Source organism: Nomascus leucogenys, chromosome 5 (assembly GCF_006542625.1).
Source record: "Nomascus leucogenys isolate Asia chromosome 5, Asia_NLE_v1, whole genome shotgun sequence".
Taxonomy (NCBI): domain Eukaryota; kingdom Metazoa; phylum Chordata; class Mammalia; order Primates; family Hylobatidae; genus Nomascus; species Nomascus leucogenys.
In genome coordinates, this window is record NC_044385.1 from 55,098,762 (window position 1) to 55,116,509 (window position 17,748).

General features: G+C 52.6%; 1 protein-coding gene across 2 annotated transcripts in view; it reads right to left on the minus strand.

Moving 5' to 3' along the window:
- Positions 1-17,748, minus strand: part of MFSD4A (major facilitator superfamily domain containing 4A) — a 33,939-nt gene that overhangs the window by 11,940 nt on the left and 4,251 nt on the right. Inside the window, exons 2-6 of one of the 2 annotated variants that reach the window (XM_030813119.1) lie at positions 10,907-11,105; positions 9,945-10,205; positions 6,746-6,914; positions 5,873-5,988; positions 4,660-4,833 (exon numbers count right to left, since the gene is read on the minus strand). In XM_030813119.1, the coding sequence (XP_030668979.1) occupies positions 4,660-4,833; positions 5,873-5,988; positions 6,746-6,914; positions 9,945-10,205; positions 10,907-11,105 (919 nt within the window). Of the gene's footprint in view, positions 1-4,659; positions 4,834-5,872; positions 5,989-6,745; positions 6,915-9,944; positions 10,206-10,906; positions 11,208-17,748 lie in introns of both variants that reach the window. The other variant, XM_030813120.1, reaches the window with a different exon arrangement.

Here is a 17,748-nt window from a genome sequence, read left to right on the forward strand (position 1 = left end):
TCCTAATCTGCAAAATAGGAATAGTTACAAAAGCCACAGTAAAGAGTGGTGGTGAAATCATACAAATGAAGGGGCTCTGTAAACTGTGGTGCTTCAGACAAATATGAGTCCTAGTGTTTCTCTCTGGGCTTTTCTTAGACGTCTCAGGGGATAAGGATCTTCTATAGCAGCCTATGGCTTTGAGGTAAAAATCTCCTGGACGAAGACATCTGTTTCTTAAAAAAGTAAGTACAGACTATAGAGCCAGGCAAGAAATCTCATCCAGCTCCCAACCCCTCCACTTCTGGGCATGCAGAAAGGAAAAGACTTTCAGAGTTGGGAGCCGATCCTGGGAGAGTTGCTCCGATTGGAAAATCAAAGCCAATGCTCCTAATCCTTGAGGCCTTTGCGCTCCTCTAGCAGCCCTGGAGGGATCAGCCACAAAACAGTGGCTGAAGGAGAGAAACACATTCCCTTCACAATGGAAATGGAAAGACAAAAGACTTCTTTCATGCAGTAAAAATATGAAAGTCATAGCATAACTATGGTTCCAAAGGTCACGTCTTTCTTTGGCATGGAACATGGTCCCTGAGATCCATTTGTTCTTGCTTTCCCCTCTGTTCACTCTCTCAATGTTGGGATGGCCCAGGATTCTATTCTGGCTCTTTCATATCCGCAGTGCCCTGCTCCACATTTCACCTGCCTCTACAGCAGGCACGCTTATATCTATCCCTCTAGCCATGAGCTGTGTCCAGGACTCCGGACTTGAACCTAAAGCTGCCCCTTGGATATAGTCAGTCCCTGGATGACTAACCATGTGGCCCAAACTGGACTTTTAATTTCCTCTGCCAATCCTACTCCTGCTCACATCAAGTGAGGGCATCCCAGTCATGCAGTTGCTCAAGTCCTGTGTCTAAGGTCCTTGATTCCTCCTTTCCTTACGTCCCACACCTGGGTCAGCAACACGTCCTGTCCACACCATCCCAAAAAACATGTTCGATCCTTGTACTGCCCCAGATCCATCCAGACCACCCCATCCCAGCCGCCTCCCTCTTGCGCCTGGACTACAATAACAGACAGTCCGTGTTTGACTCTTGCCAGCTACAGTCTGTTCTTCCACACTGGAGTGCACTTTTAAAATGCAGTGCAAGTGGCTGGAGATGGTGGCTCCTGTCTAATTCTACCACTTTGGTAGGCTGAGGCAGGAAGGATCGCTTGGGCCCAGGAGTTCGAGACCAGCCTGGGCAACATAGTGAGACCCTGTCTCTCTAAAAAAAATAATAATAAATTTTAAAAGTGCAATGCAAGCTATGTTAGATGGAAATGTGAAACATCACGGGACACCTGTATAAGTGCCGTTTACTTCATAGCATGAATAAATGTATCTGTGAGATGCAAAAAAATAAAAAGAAAAAAAGAAAACGCAATGCAGACCTGCTTAAAACCTACTGGCTTCCTGCCCATTTAGAATAAAATTCAAAGCCTGGCTTACAAAACCCTGAGGATGTAACCCCTGTTTATTTCCCCATCCTCATCTCTCTCTGCTCCCCATCCCTCACCCTGCCTACCATGCTCCTCCCAAGTTAACCTCCTACCCGCTAACCCAGGCCTTTGAACACGGGCCTTTTAACTTCAACCAGGCCTGCTCACCTCCTGCCTTCAGGGGCTGGCACCTTCTTGATATTCAGTGTTCAACTTAGGAGCTTGGGACAGATGCTGGGGTTTGGAAGCCGCCACTCCTGCTCCTCTTCCTCCACCTGACTACCCCGTACAAACCGCATGCATTTCCAGCCATGCCTCAAAGACTGTCACCCTGAAAATCCCTAGATTTGGGGAAGTTTGAAAGACACCCAAGTCTTATTTTAGCCTTGGTGATAGAAGACTAACCAGGGCGAACTATCAGCTCCACCAACTCTCTTCCCACACAGTGTGGCCCCTGCCTCAGCCAGTGACTCAGTCTGGTACTGAGCCTGCATCCCCACTGCCTACACCCCCTCACCCTCCATCTGTGCTGGGGCACACTGCCCTCCTCTGGCCGGCCGTAAGCTCCCTGAAAGCAAGAACCTTGTCTTCCAGAACTTGGCGGCCTGCAGTTTGCAGCAGGGCTTTGCACACAGCACAAACATACTAAGTCAGGAAGTAGCTGTTGAGCTCCAGGAGAATGCTGAGAACAGGGTGGCCATTAATTTAACCTAGAGAGGAACACTCGGAAGTAGTCACAGTGAATATGACACAGGCACTTCGCATCTACACAGGAGAGGCTTGCTCAGGGCCACTCAGCTGCAGTTCCCAAACAGGGTGCCCACAAAAGTCCCTGGAAAGCTTCCAAAACAACCCAGAGGCCCAGGCTTCTCTCCACACCTCCTAAATTAGAATCTCTGGGGTAGGGGTCCATGATCCTATTTTCTCTCTCTCTTTTTTTTTTTGAGATGAAGTCTTGCTCTGTCACTTAGGCTGGAGGGCAGTGGCGCCATCTCAGCTCACTGCAACCTCTGCCTGCTAGGTTCAAGCGATTCTCCTGCCTCACCCTCCTGAGTAGCTGGGATTACAGACAGGCGCCACCATGCCCAGCTAATTTTTGTATTTTTAGTAGAGATGGGGTATCACCATGTTGGTCAGGCTGGTCTCGAACTCCTGACCTCGTGATCCACCCGCCTCGGCCTCCCAAAGTTCTGGGATTACAGGTGTGAGCCACCGCGCCTGGCCTTTTCATGATCCTATTTTCAAAAAGCAGCTCCAGTGAATCTAATGTATTTGGGAGTCACTTGTTCTAGGACAGTGTTTTCCTAAGCTTGCTGGATGATGTAATTCCCCTGGGGCATTTGTTTAATATATAGATTGCTATGCCTCCTCCTGGACATTCGGACTCACTCAGTCTGGGTTGGGCCCAGGAACCTGATTTTCCTTTTTAAAACCCAGCACTCCAGGTGAGTGTCTATGGGCAATGCCTAACACATATGGATGCTTAGACCTTTATTTTCCCAAACCCAGATTTCCACCCACTCTCCTCTGTCTTAGCAATTGGCCTTGTGTCTGACCTAGACAAGGAAGCCAGGGCTGGCAACCATGTCTGTGCCCTTCCTCTTCTGGAACCTTTCCCCTTTGACATCGTTTTGCCCCAGCTCCGTGGACAAGGGCCTTCCTTCTTGCTGAGCTTAGAGCTTCCTCCACTTCCGCTCTCCATCCCACCTCCCGTCTGTCAGGGCCTTCCTCACTCAGTTACTCTCTCACAATGGTATTTTCACAGACTCCTCCTCCTAATAGGTGTCGTCCCTTTATCCTCTACTATAAACAGGCCCATACCACCCCGAGTCCTGCAGAACACAACTCCCTTCAACTCAAAAATATTTACAAAGAGAAATGCAAATTCCTCCACTGCTCATCTCCCTCTCACACTCAACCTCTTGCTTTTGGGTTTACCATCTACCTCCCATCTACATTGAACTGAAATTTCTTTCTTGAGGGTCAACTGGCACAAGGTCAAATCCAAAGGCCTTTCTTGGGGATCATGATCTTTGTCTCTGAAACTGCAACATTATGTCCAAACCCCCTCTCTGCTAGAAATTCAACCAAGGAAATGCTTTCTTACCTGGGCTTAGTACCCTCATTGGGCTACTTGGAAAGGTAGTGAGTTGCAGTTACTAGAGGTGTTTAAGCAGACAGTGAACCCCTTGGAAGGGATGTTATAGAGGTGGCTCAAGCCTGATGGGAGGTTGGACTAGACGATTTGGCAGGAGTCTGTAATGTGGACCCCTGTGTCATGGATGGTGACATGGATGGACACCAAGGCAAGAGTCTTAACCCACTGCTCAGGCCCAGACCTCCTGCCTCCTAGGCAGATCAGTTCCTTGAAGGTCATCCTCCATGTCCTGCCTACTTAGCAATCACCTAGGGCTAGGCAGAGTGGCTTACTCCTGTAATCCCAGCACTTTGGGAGGCCGAGGCGGGTGGATCACCTGAGAGGTCAGGAGTTCAAGACCAGCCTGGCCAAAGTGGTGAAACCCCATCACCATTAAAAATACAAAAATTAGCCAGGCATGGTGGTAGGCATCTGTAATCCCAGTTACTTGGGAGGCTGAGGCAGGAGAATCACTTGAACCTGGGAGACAGAGGTTGCAGTGAGCTGAGATTACACCACTGTGCTCCATCCTGGGTGACAGAGGGAGACCCTATCTCAAAAAAAAAAAAGAATCACCTAGGGGAGCTACAAAATGCAAATCCCCAGGCCCCAGCCCAGAGGCGGTGATTCCGAAGGTTGCGGGATCCCTGGCCTCCACAGCTTTCCACTGACTGGAGGGCTCTGAGCAGCTGGGCACCAAGGTAAACACAGGAGGACCAGGGCCAGCACTGGCTTTCCTCACGCTCATGGCCGGTTGTTGGCTGGGATGGGCTCCACACACTGCAGCCAGCACCTCCTACAGACCTTTCCTTTTACGTTTTAAGGGTATAAGATCAGTGGCCCAGAGAGGGGAAGGGACTTTTCATGGTCACACAGGTAGGCTTCACCTCCCAGGCTCCCACCCCTTCCTTGTCATCCTCTCTCTCCTCTCTTCCCTCTACTCCTGAGTTCCCATCCGGCTGGCAGAGTGCAGGCCTGGGCAAACATCCTGGGGTAGGGCCAGGAGGAGGAGGCTTCTCCTGGGTCTCTCAGAAGAGAGAGGACGCTATTCAGCTGCTTACCACGTTGATGAAAACCATGGTGGCCGGCTTCATTCTTGAGGAGATGGGAATGGAGAGGAGCCGGCCCAGTGTGATGAAGCCCCAGAAGAGGCTGGGGAGGTAGCCAGCCACCTTGTGTCCCACAGACAGGGGCTTCTCCACGGCATAGCTGTACACGAAGGCAGAATAGGCACCCTGTGGAGAGACCGGGTGCCGCTGAGCACACCCGCAGCCCAGCCAGACAACGAACCTCACAAAGGGAGCCCAGGCTGGGCAAGTGTGGTGAGGGCAGAGGGAGGACTGCCTGTTCCCGCTCCCAGAGGCTCAGCCAGGGCTGGGCTTGGAGTCAAGGCCACACAACACACTTGGCTCAAGCTGAGGACAGAACCTGGGGTGCCTTAGCTTACAGACTGCACCATGGAGACCTGGGGGTTCCAGAGAGGTGGCTCTGGATCTCCATGGGAGTGCCCACAGGGCCTGGGCAGACAGGCACTGCTCCCCACTTCAACCAGAGTAGAACACGATTTAAAAAAAAAAAAAGAAAGGTGTGTGCAAGCATCTCGTTTTACAGATGAGAAAACAGACAGAAGTGACGCCCAAGGTCAAAACAAGTGCTGGAAGTCAACCAGTACTGTCACAAGTACTTTCCACCAGGTCATTTAAGTTTTTAGGGCTTTTTCTCTGGAGAGGTCATCATATGGCAATCAGTTGATCAGCCATTCACGACTGCCCTAATATAATCCTAAGAAGTTTCTGGAAAAAGGTGCTAACTAATGTAACAGAGGTCACTCGTAGCATGAACAGCTGGGCCTAAATTCCACCTGAAGCTTGTTTACAACACTGGCTCGAGACACCCAGGTTTGTAATGTATTCCAGGAAGCAAAGTGCCCTGTTTATATAGCATGACCTCTAATTGGGGAATAGGGCACCACCCCTTTAAAAAATGCAGGTAGCCTGTCCTTGACAACAAACCAGTTAGGCCCCTACCTATAGCACTAACAAAAATAAAACAAAAATAAAAAACAATTGTCCAAGACAGAAGCCCATAGTACCAACATGCTGTGACTGACTCTGGAGACAGTCTCCCTAGTACTTTAGATTAAATTTTTGAATCAACTGTACACCAGGAGAGGTCTCCAGGAAACTTCATGCTCCTCTCTCTCTTGCCTTTCTCAGACTGGAGTCTCGGGGTGAAGGGTCCCCCAATAGGGGGCGCCCTCTGAGGCAGGCTCACCGTCAACCCATCCGTCATGAACAGCACCAGGGCGGCCGTGATGTGGATGGCAAAGAAGGAATAAGGGGCTCCTCTGAGGTTCTTCCTTTGGCAGCAGCTGAACAGGTCCTCATGCCCTGCAGGAGGCGCAGAAGAACAGGGGTGAGTCTCAGCTTCTGCTCCCTCCCTCTGCATGTCCCAGGGTCGTGGCTGGCAGTCAGAAGAGCCCTGCAGGATGGGGCCCACTTACTGCCTCTACTTTCACTATCTTTCTGTTAAGAACAACCCCTGTCCATCTCCCAGTCTTGGTGGAACCAAGGCTCAGAGAGGTCAGGTGACTCGCCCAAGGTAACAAAAGGCAAGGCTGAGCAGAATGGAGGGTGAAGTCAGAAGTCTGCCTTCCTCATTCTCTTGGTCATGTTGCACCATCAGGGCCAAGGTTTTCTTTTTTTTTTTTTTTTTTTTTTAAAAAAAAAAAAAAAAAAAAAGACCGTCACCTGTGGCCGGGCATGGTGGCTCACACCTATAATCCCAGCACTTTGGGAGGCCGAGGCAGATGGATCACCTGAGATCAGGAGTTTGAGACCAGCCTGGCCAACATGGCGAAACCCATTCTCTACTTTAAAAAATACAAAAATTAGCTAGGTGTGGTGGTGTGCGACTGTAATCCCCGCAACTTGGGAGGCTGAGGCAGGAGAATCACTTGAACCTGGGAGGCGGAGGTTGCAATGAGCCGAGATCGCACCACTGCACTCCAGCCTGGGCGACGAGAGTGAAACTCTGTCTCAAAAAAAAAAAAACACTTGTGATCTAGGTTCACTCTCTCTGGGAGAGGGGTTACCAAGGAAGCCTCAACATGAGGCTGTGAGGATGCAGATTCATTAGAGCCCCTACCTGGGTGTGACTGAAACTTTGGGGGCAGTGAGGAGGCATCTTCCTTCTCAGGAGGCTGTGTCTCCAAGGCAAGCTCATCAGCAGACAGAAGCAGGGGCCTCCTCTGGGGACAGCAGGTCAGCAGCCGCTCCTTGGACAGCAGCATCAGCACGGCCATGGGCACTGGAAGCTGGGGAGCAGGCAGAGGGTCAGGAGAGCCCTGCCCTGAAGCTCCCCTTTCCCAGACCTGGCCTCTGCACACACTGCATGTGCATAGTCCTGGGAGAAGACAGCTCTTTTCCAAGGGTGCCCAGCTAAAAGCTGAGCCATCCCAACCTAAGAAGCCGGGTGCCTTGACCAAGGTAGGAGTGGGGAGGCCTGCTGTAACTGCTGCCTGATCACCATACTCGCTTCCCTGAAAAGACAGATATTTGTCACATGCGAAGCTTAGACTCAAACTCTCTGCTGGCCCAGGAGAGGTGCTGGGGGTAAGCTTGCTGGAGTGTTACACCTCACACTCCTTCATGCTGGTAGGTCACGTGGTGCTTTACAAAGCAGCTTTGCTTTTGGGCATCACATCTCTACAAAATATGCTGGGGGATGTTACCACTTAGTCATAACCTGTTAGAACTGGAAGAGATCTGAGGGGTAAACTAGAGACCGAGAGACTGCCCTGGTCACACAGCGGACTCAGGGCAAAGCCGGAATGGAGCCTGGCATCCTGATTCTTTCAGCGCTGTCTCCACCTAAGGAGCTGCCTTGGTGATGTTGATCCTAGCAGGGCACAGAGGCTCTCCTCAGGGGCTTGAAAACAAAAACGTGATCTCCTTTTGATTAAAAAATGCATGTTTACGAGCAGCCCGTACACATAAGCCCAACGTTCGGTTTGCTGCTATTTATGCTAAATCGGAACTCCTTCAGAGCAGTGGGAAATGGCTGCTACTTCTGAGGTTGCTTGGGGAAGCCTCCACCACCTCCCTCAGGGGCCCCTGCTTGTGTCTCACCACCTGGTTGCCAGGAAGTACCGCATCAAGTCTAACTATTGCCCTTCCTGCTGCAACTTCAGCCTAGTTCCTTTTGCTTAGGAAAGACAGGAATCCCAGGGAGCTGCAGATGTCTCCCAGAGGCTGGTGAGAGCGCCCAGCTATTGGGCTCTTCCCGGCCCATGGGAGAGGCCGGCAGGGTAGAGATGGAAGGCCGGCAGACTGCCAGCCCTGCCTGGTGCTGTTCTGGGGGAGCCCTTCCCTGCCCCTGGAGGCAGGCTGGCTCTCCCCAATATTTCCTCAAGTCACCTAACAGGAGTGAAAGACAAAAACCACCCCTGTGTTGGCACCTCCCTACGGTGACCTTGGGAGCCTTTCTGCCTACTCAAAAAGAAGTCAAGGTCAGACATGGCCCCTGGCAGTCAGGCCTGAGTGGGGAGAGAACAGCCCCTGCTGAGCCCTAATGGGGGAGACACAGCCCTCCCTCCAGTGTGAGGGGGGAAACAGGAAACCCACCCACAGAGGCCTGTAGTGGCAGAATGCCTGAGTGAAGGCCAAGGGGAAACAGCTGTACAAGAGGCCTGATCGCTCAGGTGGGGCTTTCCAGGGAGGTGGGTGCTGGGAAGGGCTTCACAGAGGATTGGCTGGCATTGCTGGCAGGAACACGCCCGATTTTATAAGAATTCCATTCAGGGAAGGCAGCCCCACCTTAAAAGAGAAGGGCAGGTGGGGTGTGCATGTGTGTGTGCATGTGCACCCACATGAGTACATGCACAGCCCCATCTTCCTCTGTGCTGGACTGTTTATTTTCAGACACAAACCAATAGAAAAAGTCTGGAAATCCTGCAGCAAACAAAGTCCCTCCAGTCTGCACTTCATGGGGCAGGAGAGAACAAACCTCGGGCTTAAGCCGGAACTTCCGGCTTCCTGGTCTGGGAGTCCCAGCCTAGAGGTTCTACTGACACTGCTCCTTCCCTTCGCAGGTCCCTCCTGGAAGGAACGGGCCCAAAGCCGCATTCTTTCCAAAACAATGGGTGGGCATGGGCTGAAAAGGGAAGGAGCAGACGGAGAGGGTGCGTTTATGAGAGCCCCCAGAGGAGATTCGGACCAGGGAAAGGAAATCTACAATGGAAAGGAAGGAAAAGGACCGGTGATGAGGGGGCAGCAGGTAGATGGTCTATGCTGAGGGTCAGGGCTTCCAGCCGGGCTCAGCCTCCTATCAGTCCCTTGTCAGGGCTTTGAGCTGGTGATGGCATGACACCCCCACCCCTGCCCTGCTGCTCACTGGAATGGTGGTCTCAAAGGCTCCTTTCAGTGCTGTGTGTGTGGCATATTCTGAGGCTCAACAGCAGCTGGGCAGCTGCTCTAGTGCCTGAGTCCAGCCCACCTGCCCCAGGAGAGCTGATAAGTCCACCCACTGCAAAGAGAGGCTCTAAGCCACCATGACAGGCAGCATGGTGCCTCCATCCCACAGCCAAGACAGTGGCCACTGGAATGCTCCCCACCCCCAGCCCAGGATCCAGGGATGTTCTGGTGTTCCCGACAGTCCTCCCCAAGCCAGGCGGATGGGGGTAGGGGGTCTCCCCACCTGACGCTCTGGCTCCAGTCTGGGCTAACGTGGGAGATCCCAACTTGGGTTTGCAGAGCACCAGAGGAGGTTTCCAGCCAGAGGCCAGAGTCAGTGCTGACTTGGCAGGGGTGTACAAAGTGGGCCTCGGTATCTGACGCAGTCACGGGGTGAAGTGGTCTCTCGCTGTTCCCACCATACGCTGCCTTGGCAGGCAGGGCCCTTCAGAGGTCATCTTGTCTGTCTCCTAGTCTCCACAGGAGCCCCTGACAGCAGGGCACAGGAGAATCCCACCATCGATGAAGGGACCCAGAAAAAAACCTGCCACTTCCTGCCGGGGTCTGTCCAGGGCCCACTTCATCTGGCCTTGGAGGAAAAAACTAGTTTCCCACAGAACCTCAGATAATTCTAAAGTTGACCCTGATTTTCACTGCGCTCAGCTCATTGTTTTACCTTCCTGGAGAACTGCAATCACAGGTCGCTGAAGGACAGTGGAGTAGTGCGGGGGATCCCAGGGAGGATTTGTCCTCCCATCCTCCTGCCTCTGGGATGCACACCTCAGCCCCAGCACGTTTCTCAGCATCTGAAGAATCTGCACTGGGTGTGGGGTGGACTGGAATGTGTGGACTGTCTACTAGCTCCCTACCTGGCCTGCCCCAGGGACACTCACATTGATGAAGGCCATGATCCAGAAGGCATAGGACACTCGGGTCCCTGCCCCGTCCTTTGGAGTCAGCCCCGGGAACGTCTGGTTGGACCAAGGCTTGGCATCTATGTGGTGCTGGCCCAGCACCCTGGAGACATGGAACAGGTGGCCTCGGGAGGTGGCGTTGGCTGTGCTATTGGCAGGCAAGCAGTTGGCCTCAGACAGGAAAGGGTCAGCAATAAGGGGGCTCAGCAGAGCACCAAAGCCCACGAAGAAATGGAGCACCTGGGGACAGAGGAGAGGTGGCGGGTGGGGGTGTGGCTCAGTCTTCAGCCCAGGGAAGCAGTGGCCTGGCCTCCAGCCCAGAGTACCCACACTGAGCCCCCTCCCCCACCCTCTGCCCCATCTGGGGGCTGCTGCTCAGCCCTGGAATGGGGAGCCATGGGGGTAGGAAGCAGGAGAGGTGAGGGGAGGTGAGGAGTGACACTCCTTTCTCAACCACCCTGCCAGCCTGGGATGACTTGGGTGACAGTGCCCAATTCCCTCCCCATCTCTGTTAATCCCCAGCGGGGACTGATCCCCATGTTAGCATCCACCAGCTAACACCCTAAAGGGAAGGGGGCACAAAAAGGGAAGGGCTGGCTGAATCCTGGGCACAAAAGGAAAGGGCTGGCTGAATCCCAGGGGGAGAATGAAGAAAGGAAACAGAGGGAAGGAGGGGAAGGAGAGGGGAGGCAAGCCCTGAGTCACACCCCCTTTCCAGTTCGCAAAGAGCTTTCTTTCCTGAGCACTTAGGCTCCTGGGACACCCTGCAGTGAGGGCAGGGGTCACTGCTCTGCTTTAGAGATGGGAAAACCGAGTCCAGAACTTACTAACCCAGCTGGTAAGTGGCCCCCTGGGGGAGGAGGCTGGGAGAGACTGAGGGGGCCTAGGGAGCTCCCATGCCCTCCCCAGCTCCCAGCCCTGTGCCTGCTGGCCGGGCTTACCTGGAGGAAGACGGCCGAGTCCTTCTGGTACATCCTCACCAGCTGCATGTTGGCCACAGTGTCGATGCAGCCCATGGCCAAGCCCGCCAGTGCCATGACTGAGGCCAGCACCTTCACATCGTGGCAGAAGGGGATGACGGCAAACACCAGGGAGATGGCCAGAGAGGAGGTGAACAGGGCCCATAGTGACTGGGCCAGGCTGCAGGAGGGAAGGGTGACGTCAGGGGAGGGGGCTGGAAGCATCCCCTCCCCCTTCTCCTCCATTCACTGGGTGGTCTGGGCAGCCAAGACATTTCTCCTCCTTTGGCAGAAAAGGAAGAGAGCTGAGGAAGAAGCTGCTCGCTTATTAGCTGTAGGCAAGTCGTCAGTGTCTGCTCAGATAACAATCTACCTCACAAGGTGGCTGCAGGACACTTCACAAAGCCTAGCCACTAGTATTCTACTTACAAACAATTGTATGTTATTTCCTTAAACCCTAAATTGTTTACTTAAAAGCAATTAAATGCAAAAATATTTCCCACCCTTTTCAGGGAATCTGTTTTGAGCATCTCAAGAGGCATGTGTCATAGGCATGCAAACCGCAGGTGGGACCCACCCGGATGGAACCTGAGCCCAGAAGTCCCAGAGCTGGGCATTTCTTCCTGCCCAGGAATTGGTGCTGGCTGCCCTGTGCCCTCCCCACACCGGAATGGTGAGGCAGCCATTGCTTCATAGGCAGCCGGCCTGAGCCGCCCATGCCAGTGCCCACAGCCCACGTATTCAGGTGATTTGGTGACCCCTGTAGCAGGCAGAGGTCGCAGGCTCTGTGCCTGGCAAATGTGCAGAAGTGGGGAAAGGAGGCGCTGTGGCTATACACACTGAAAGGTGACCGTGTTGATCTTCCCCTTCTTCAGATAATAGAAAAGCCCACAGCAGGCAGGGAGAGGGCCTGCTACCCTACCAGTGAATGAATGAATAAATGGATGGAGTGTCTAAGGCTCTGTCAAGGTCTTTTTTGGGACACTCTGCCCAATAACCAGACTCTCAGAGAAAGGATAAAGACTTGTATTTTCTGAGACCAGTCTGAAAGTCTAATGTCAGAGAGGAGAGATTGGGCAGCAGGAAGGTTCTGGAGGTTGTAGAGGAACTTTCTCAGATTATGAAAAGGGAGAGAGCCCCCCACCCCATCAGCCTCCAGTGTGGCTGCTGGACCTGGAAAGGTGGGAGTTGAGAGAGGGGAGGGGGAAAGGCCTCTCTGAGTTTCACACTGAAAAAAAAGGGGAGGGCCCCAGCGATCCCTCAGGCTGTCTTCCCAGAGCTTCTGCCCCTGACCCCCTTGGGTCTTGGCCTTGGCCCTCAGCCATGTCATCTTGCCCCATCTTTGATTAAATCCTCTATCAGAACGGCTCTGCTGATAGAGCAGTTGGTTATTTTCTCCTTTCTTGTTTCCAGGCTGATCTGCTGGGGAGATTACCGATCATGATAGTCAGGACCCCAGCGTGTTCCCAGCTCAGAACTCATGGGGGAGGGAAGGGGGACCAACCTCAAGGCCAGCTGTTAGAAGGAGATGGAGGGAGAGTGCGTCATGGGGAGGCAATGCTAACACACACCATGGGCTGATGAAACAGCAGGCTGCTCATCATAGTTCTCTCTCTTTCCCCTGACAAGACAGACTAGGCAGCCTCCTGGGTGGCCTGACTTCAGGGATAGCCAGAGGGTCCCCTGTCTGCACTCTCAGAGGTTCCCCCCACTGACACAGGTACCAGGACATGACATTTCCACCACCTCACTCACCACTTTGCGGTAAGCAGGGATGCCCCGAGGCAAGTGCAAAAACTCTCTTGAAGAACTAGCTCATTATCATTATTGCCTTTCAATCCTGCAGGAAAGTGAAGTCATCCATCCTGCAGCAAAGTCCTGAGGGGAACGGGACCTGGGATCAGTAAACTGACATGGGCAGGGGCTGCGCAGAGGTATGGGAGAGGAAACCAGGATAATAGCGAGTGCTACTACGGTCTGCTGACAACTGCTAACGTTTGTCATTTGGTGCATATGACAAGGCTATGAGGCAGGCTTTGTTGTTGTGCCCATTTGACCTGTGAGTAAACTCGGGCTGAGAAAGGCTAAGATAGCAGCAGACAGAGCCTGAACTCTAACCAAGGTCTTCTGGCTTGATAGTCCCTATGCTATGCTGCTTTTCCAGGGAGGAGCGTGTGCGTGCACATGTGGGTGCATGTGTATGGGTATGTGACCGAGTTACTCCCTAATGGCTCCACTCAGAAGGTGCAAATGCAGGAGGGGAGAGGAAGGAGCCACGGACCCAGCCAGGCTGGAGAGGGGAGTGCCAGCCAAGAATAGGAGGCCAGATTCTGCAGGGCGTTGAATGGCAGGGCTAGGAAGCCCTGGAGAGCAGCTGCAGTCTCTAGAACACGCGCCTCTAACACCCCTCTGCGGGGGTTAGCAGAGATCCACATGCTCACGAGCATCACTGCTGGCTCCAACACCACCTTCCCCAGGCATCTGCCTCTGCCTGTTCATTGTGGAAGCCATGCCTGGCCCCATGTTCGGCTCTGCAGAGACGCTCAACCCAGGTTCCTGGACGTGGCTAGTGACTGGCACAGTGCTTGGGGAACGCTTGTCTTGCCAGCCCACACGGGATGGGCTGGTAGAAGGGACTGGGCACTGCTGGGAGGCCGATGTGGGAGTTTTGCTAGTTTATCTGATAGGGGTGACAGAGATAGAGGCAGAGAAAGAATCATTTAGGGATGGGTTGCCAGGAAGATGCCTGGTGCACAGTGGGGGATCGGGAAAAGGAGAAGCGGTCAGTAAGGGCTGGAAGGGGTCAGGAAGGCCTGTCCAGGTCTCATCTCTGTCCTGTTCACTGCTCTTTGTCTCCTCTCACCTGTCATTCTTGAGAAGGACACTAGGTGCCCACTGGGGGTATGGTTTGTCCCAGGCTCAGCCACAGGCAGGAGGGAGGGATAAAGAGAGAAAAGACGGAAAAGGAAGGCTGGAGAGAACCACGCCTGGGAAATCCCCTCCCTGCATCTCCCTGGGCTGTGATTTTAGTTTGATAGGCCTGGAGGTTAGGGCGATGGAGACCTGTTCCCAATAAATGGGGACATCTGTATCACAGGAAATCTTGTCTATAGATCCCAGGCTGCCCACTCTCCCCAGTTGCTTCCATAGGGCTGTGCCTGGGCATTCCAAACATCAGCCTGAACAAATTTCTTTAGAATGATATGCTGTTGCCAAGGAAAAGGAAGTCCCAGACACATCCCAGAGCCAGAGTGAAATACGTTTATTGCCTGTTTTAAACGGCTTGGTCAATAGCCCCTTCTAGAAATGTGGATAATTAAAAATTATGGAATAACCATGTCAAAACAGTTTTGGCATCCAGGATGGAGTGCGATCTGGAATCAGAATACTGGGTTCTAGGCCCACCTCGGCCACTTCCCAGTGATGTGGCTTGGGCAAGCCACTTATGCTTAGCCCCTCTGAGCCTCAGTTTCCTCCGCTGTAAAATGGGGTAACAAGCTCTGCATGAGGTTGAGGCTGCCATGAGGAGTCCACGTGATGTGACATTTCATCCTCCTTTGCTCACTCTCTGGGATTTTCCCCTGGCCACCTGCCACCCCTCCCAGGTGCTCACTGCCTCCCTGCTGGCCCTGGCTTCCCCTAAGAGCAATGTTGGGCCCAGAGAACTGCACTGAGCTGACAGGGTACAGAGACCAGTGCCAGCTCCCAGATTCTACCCTCCCAGGCCTGCCCCTATTCCTGTTGCAATGCCCTTTGGGGTGACCCTGGGAGGCTGGCCCAGAAACTGTTGGAGGGAGGTACCCCTGCTCCTGCCCCTTGTCCCCTGCCCCACTCACTCCCCACCCTCGGTAGTATGCCAGCTAAGGTGGCAGCAATGACATGAGTCCTGTCCCTCATTTTACAGATCAGGAAACTGAGGCCCAGATAGGGGAAAAGAGAGGAGTAGAACTGAGCCAGGATCCAAAGTCTTGGCTCCCAACCCAGGCAAAGCCAGCAGAGTGGCAGAGTGGCATTGATCTTCCCTCCCCTGGTCCTGGGCTCACAGGTTAATTCAGGCCAATTAGAGAAAGAGCCTCACTTTCCCCAAGGCCCAGAGAGACCCAAGAAATAGCTTGGACAGTCTGGAAAACCTACTTCGGGAAGTCTCAGAAATGACCAAGTTACTTATTAATGGCTCCACACAGAAGGTCTAAGTGGGAGAGGGAAGAGGAGGGAGCTAGAGTTCTCCCCCAGGTGAGCTGTGGCTCTGCTGGAACTGCCTGCCCAGCCCCTCTTGCTGGGTGACCTTGAGCTGCTGCTGCCCCCTTCAGCCCCATGCTCTGCCTTACCCACAGCGGACACATGATCACTTTGACCTGGCTTTGCCTTGGGCACCTGTTCTTGCCTTCCTGGTTCTGTGAAAAGAGGAGGGAATAGTTGGCTCTGAAACAGGGGAAGGGCCTGAGCAGTAAGATGCCAGGCAGCCCACTCCTGCCTGCCACCCCGGGGGTGGGGAAGAATGCTGCTGAGGCCCAGCCCCCATGCCACCCTGGGTAGGGCCTGATGGCATTGACATTCTCTTCACATGTTTGTCCCAGGTGATCCCTTTGCCCAGCAGGGATGCTTAAGACATCTTCCTCCCACCTCTCCCCTCCCAGCCTGGATAATCTCCTTCCTCGAAGGACCAGGGGAGAGAGGCAGAGAGCAGAACTGTGGAAGAGTCACAGATGGAAGTGTCCCTAGCCCCTATCTACCCCAAAAGGGGCAGCAGCCCAGAAAGAGATGATTTGGGGACCTGGGACAAGAAACCAGGAGACAAGGGACCCCCTGGGAGCTAGGGCAGGCTGGTGACTCTATCTCAGGCCAGGCTGATGGGGAAGGGGCAGCTGAGACTGAGGGCAAGGCTAGGGGTAAAAAGGCCCCCCTCTAACTTGGTCACCCCAGCCTTCACACTGATACCTCATTTGTTCAGGGCCCCATGTTAAAGCTGGAGAGATCCAAAGAGGGGGCAGACAAACTGGTCTTTGGGGAGATTCCAAGCTACGGCAGGCCCACCCTGTTAGACTCTGAGGTTGGGAGCTGAAACTTGTGCATGATGGCGTCCCCTGGGGCCCACTGTGGTGCTGGGCACACAGGGCGTGCTCCTTAGATGTTGGTTGAGCTTGAACTTGTAGTCTGTTCACTTGGAACACCTCACCCTCAATTCTTTGCATGCCTGGCTCTCTCTTGTCGCGCAAGAGTCAGCTTTAATATCATCTCCCCAGAAAGGGCTTCCTTGATCACCTAGCTAAGCAGCCCCCAAAATGTGCCATTCTCCATGCTACCCTGTTTGATTTCCTTCATTTCATAATGTAAAATTCTCCAGACTGTGGGCTCCATGAGTGCAGCGACTTTTGTCTGTTGTATTCACCCTTAAAACAGGATCCGGCTCAAGAGGTATTTGTTGAATGAGTGAATTAATGAGTGGTATAAGTTTTGAGATTTTTGTTTTGGTTTTTGAGATAGGGTCTTGCTCTGTTGCTCAGGAGGGAGTGCAGTGATGCAATCATGGCTCACTGCAGCCTCAACATCCAGGCTCAAGTGACCCTCCCATTTCCGCCTCCTGAGTAGCTGGGACTATAGGTGTGCACCACCATGCCCGGCTAACTTAAAAAATTTTTTAGAGACAAGGTCTTACTTTGTTGCCCAGGCTGGTCTTGAACTCCTGCCCTAAAGTGATCCTCCCACCTTGGCCTCCCAAAGTGCTGGAATTACAGATGTGAGCCACCAAACCTGGCTTTGAGGTTTTTTTAACTTAAAAAAGATTGATATATAAATTACATACTATAAAATTCACATATTTAAGTGTACAATTCAATGGTTTTTAGAATATCTGGAGTTGTAAAACCATCACTACAATCTACCTTTAGAGCATTTCTGTCACCCCAAAAAGAAATCTTATATCCAGGCCAGGCGCAGTGGCTTACACCTGTAATCCCAGCACTTTGGGAGGCCAAGGTAGGCGGACTGCTTGAGGTCAGGGTTCGAGAGCAGCCTGGCCAACACAGTGAAACCTGTCTCCACTAAAAATACAAAAATCAGCTGGGTGTGGCAGTGCATGCCTGTAATCTCAGCTTCTAGGGAGGCCTGAGGCATGAGAATTGCTTGAACCTGGGAGGCGGAGTTTGCAGCGAGCCGAGATCACGCTACCTCACTTCAGCTTGGGCAAAAGAACAAGACTATGTCTCAAAAAATAAAAATAAAAAAGAAATCTTTTATTCATTAGTAGTAACTCCTCATTCATCTCCACACCTTACCTTTAGCCCTAGGCAACTACTAATTTAGTTTCTGTATCTGCAGATTTCCTTATTCTGAAATTTCCTTATTCTGTGATCTCTTGTGTCTGTCTTCTTTCACTTAGCATAATGTTTTCCAGATCATCCATGGTATAGCATGTGTCAGTATCTCATTCCTTTTTATGGCTGAGTGATATTCCATTGCATGGATATACCACTTTTTTGTTTCTTTTTTTGAGACAGAGTTTCGCTCTTGTCACCCAAGCTGGAGTGCAATGGCACAATCTCGGCTCACTGCAACCTCCGCCTCCTGGGTTCAAGCGATTCTCCTGCCTCAGCCTCCTGAGTAGCTGGGATTACAGGCACGCACCACTATGCCTAGCTAATTTTTGTTTTTGTTTTTTTTAGTAGAGACGGGGTTTCACCATGTTGGCCAGGCTGGTCTTGGACTCCTGACCTCAGGTGATCCACCCACCTCAGCCTCCCAAAGTGCTGGGATCATAGGAGTGAGCCAATGTGCCCGGCCAATATACCACATTTTTGTTTTGTTTTATTTTGGCACTGGAGTCT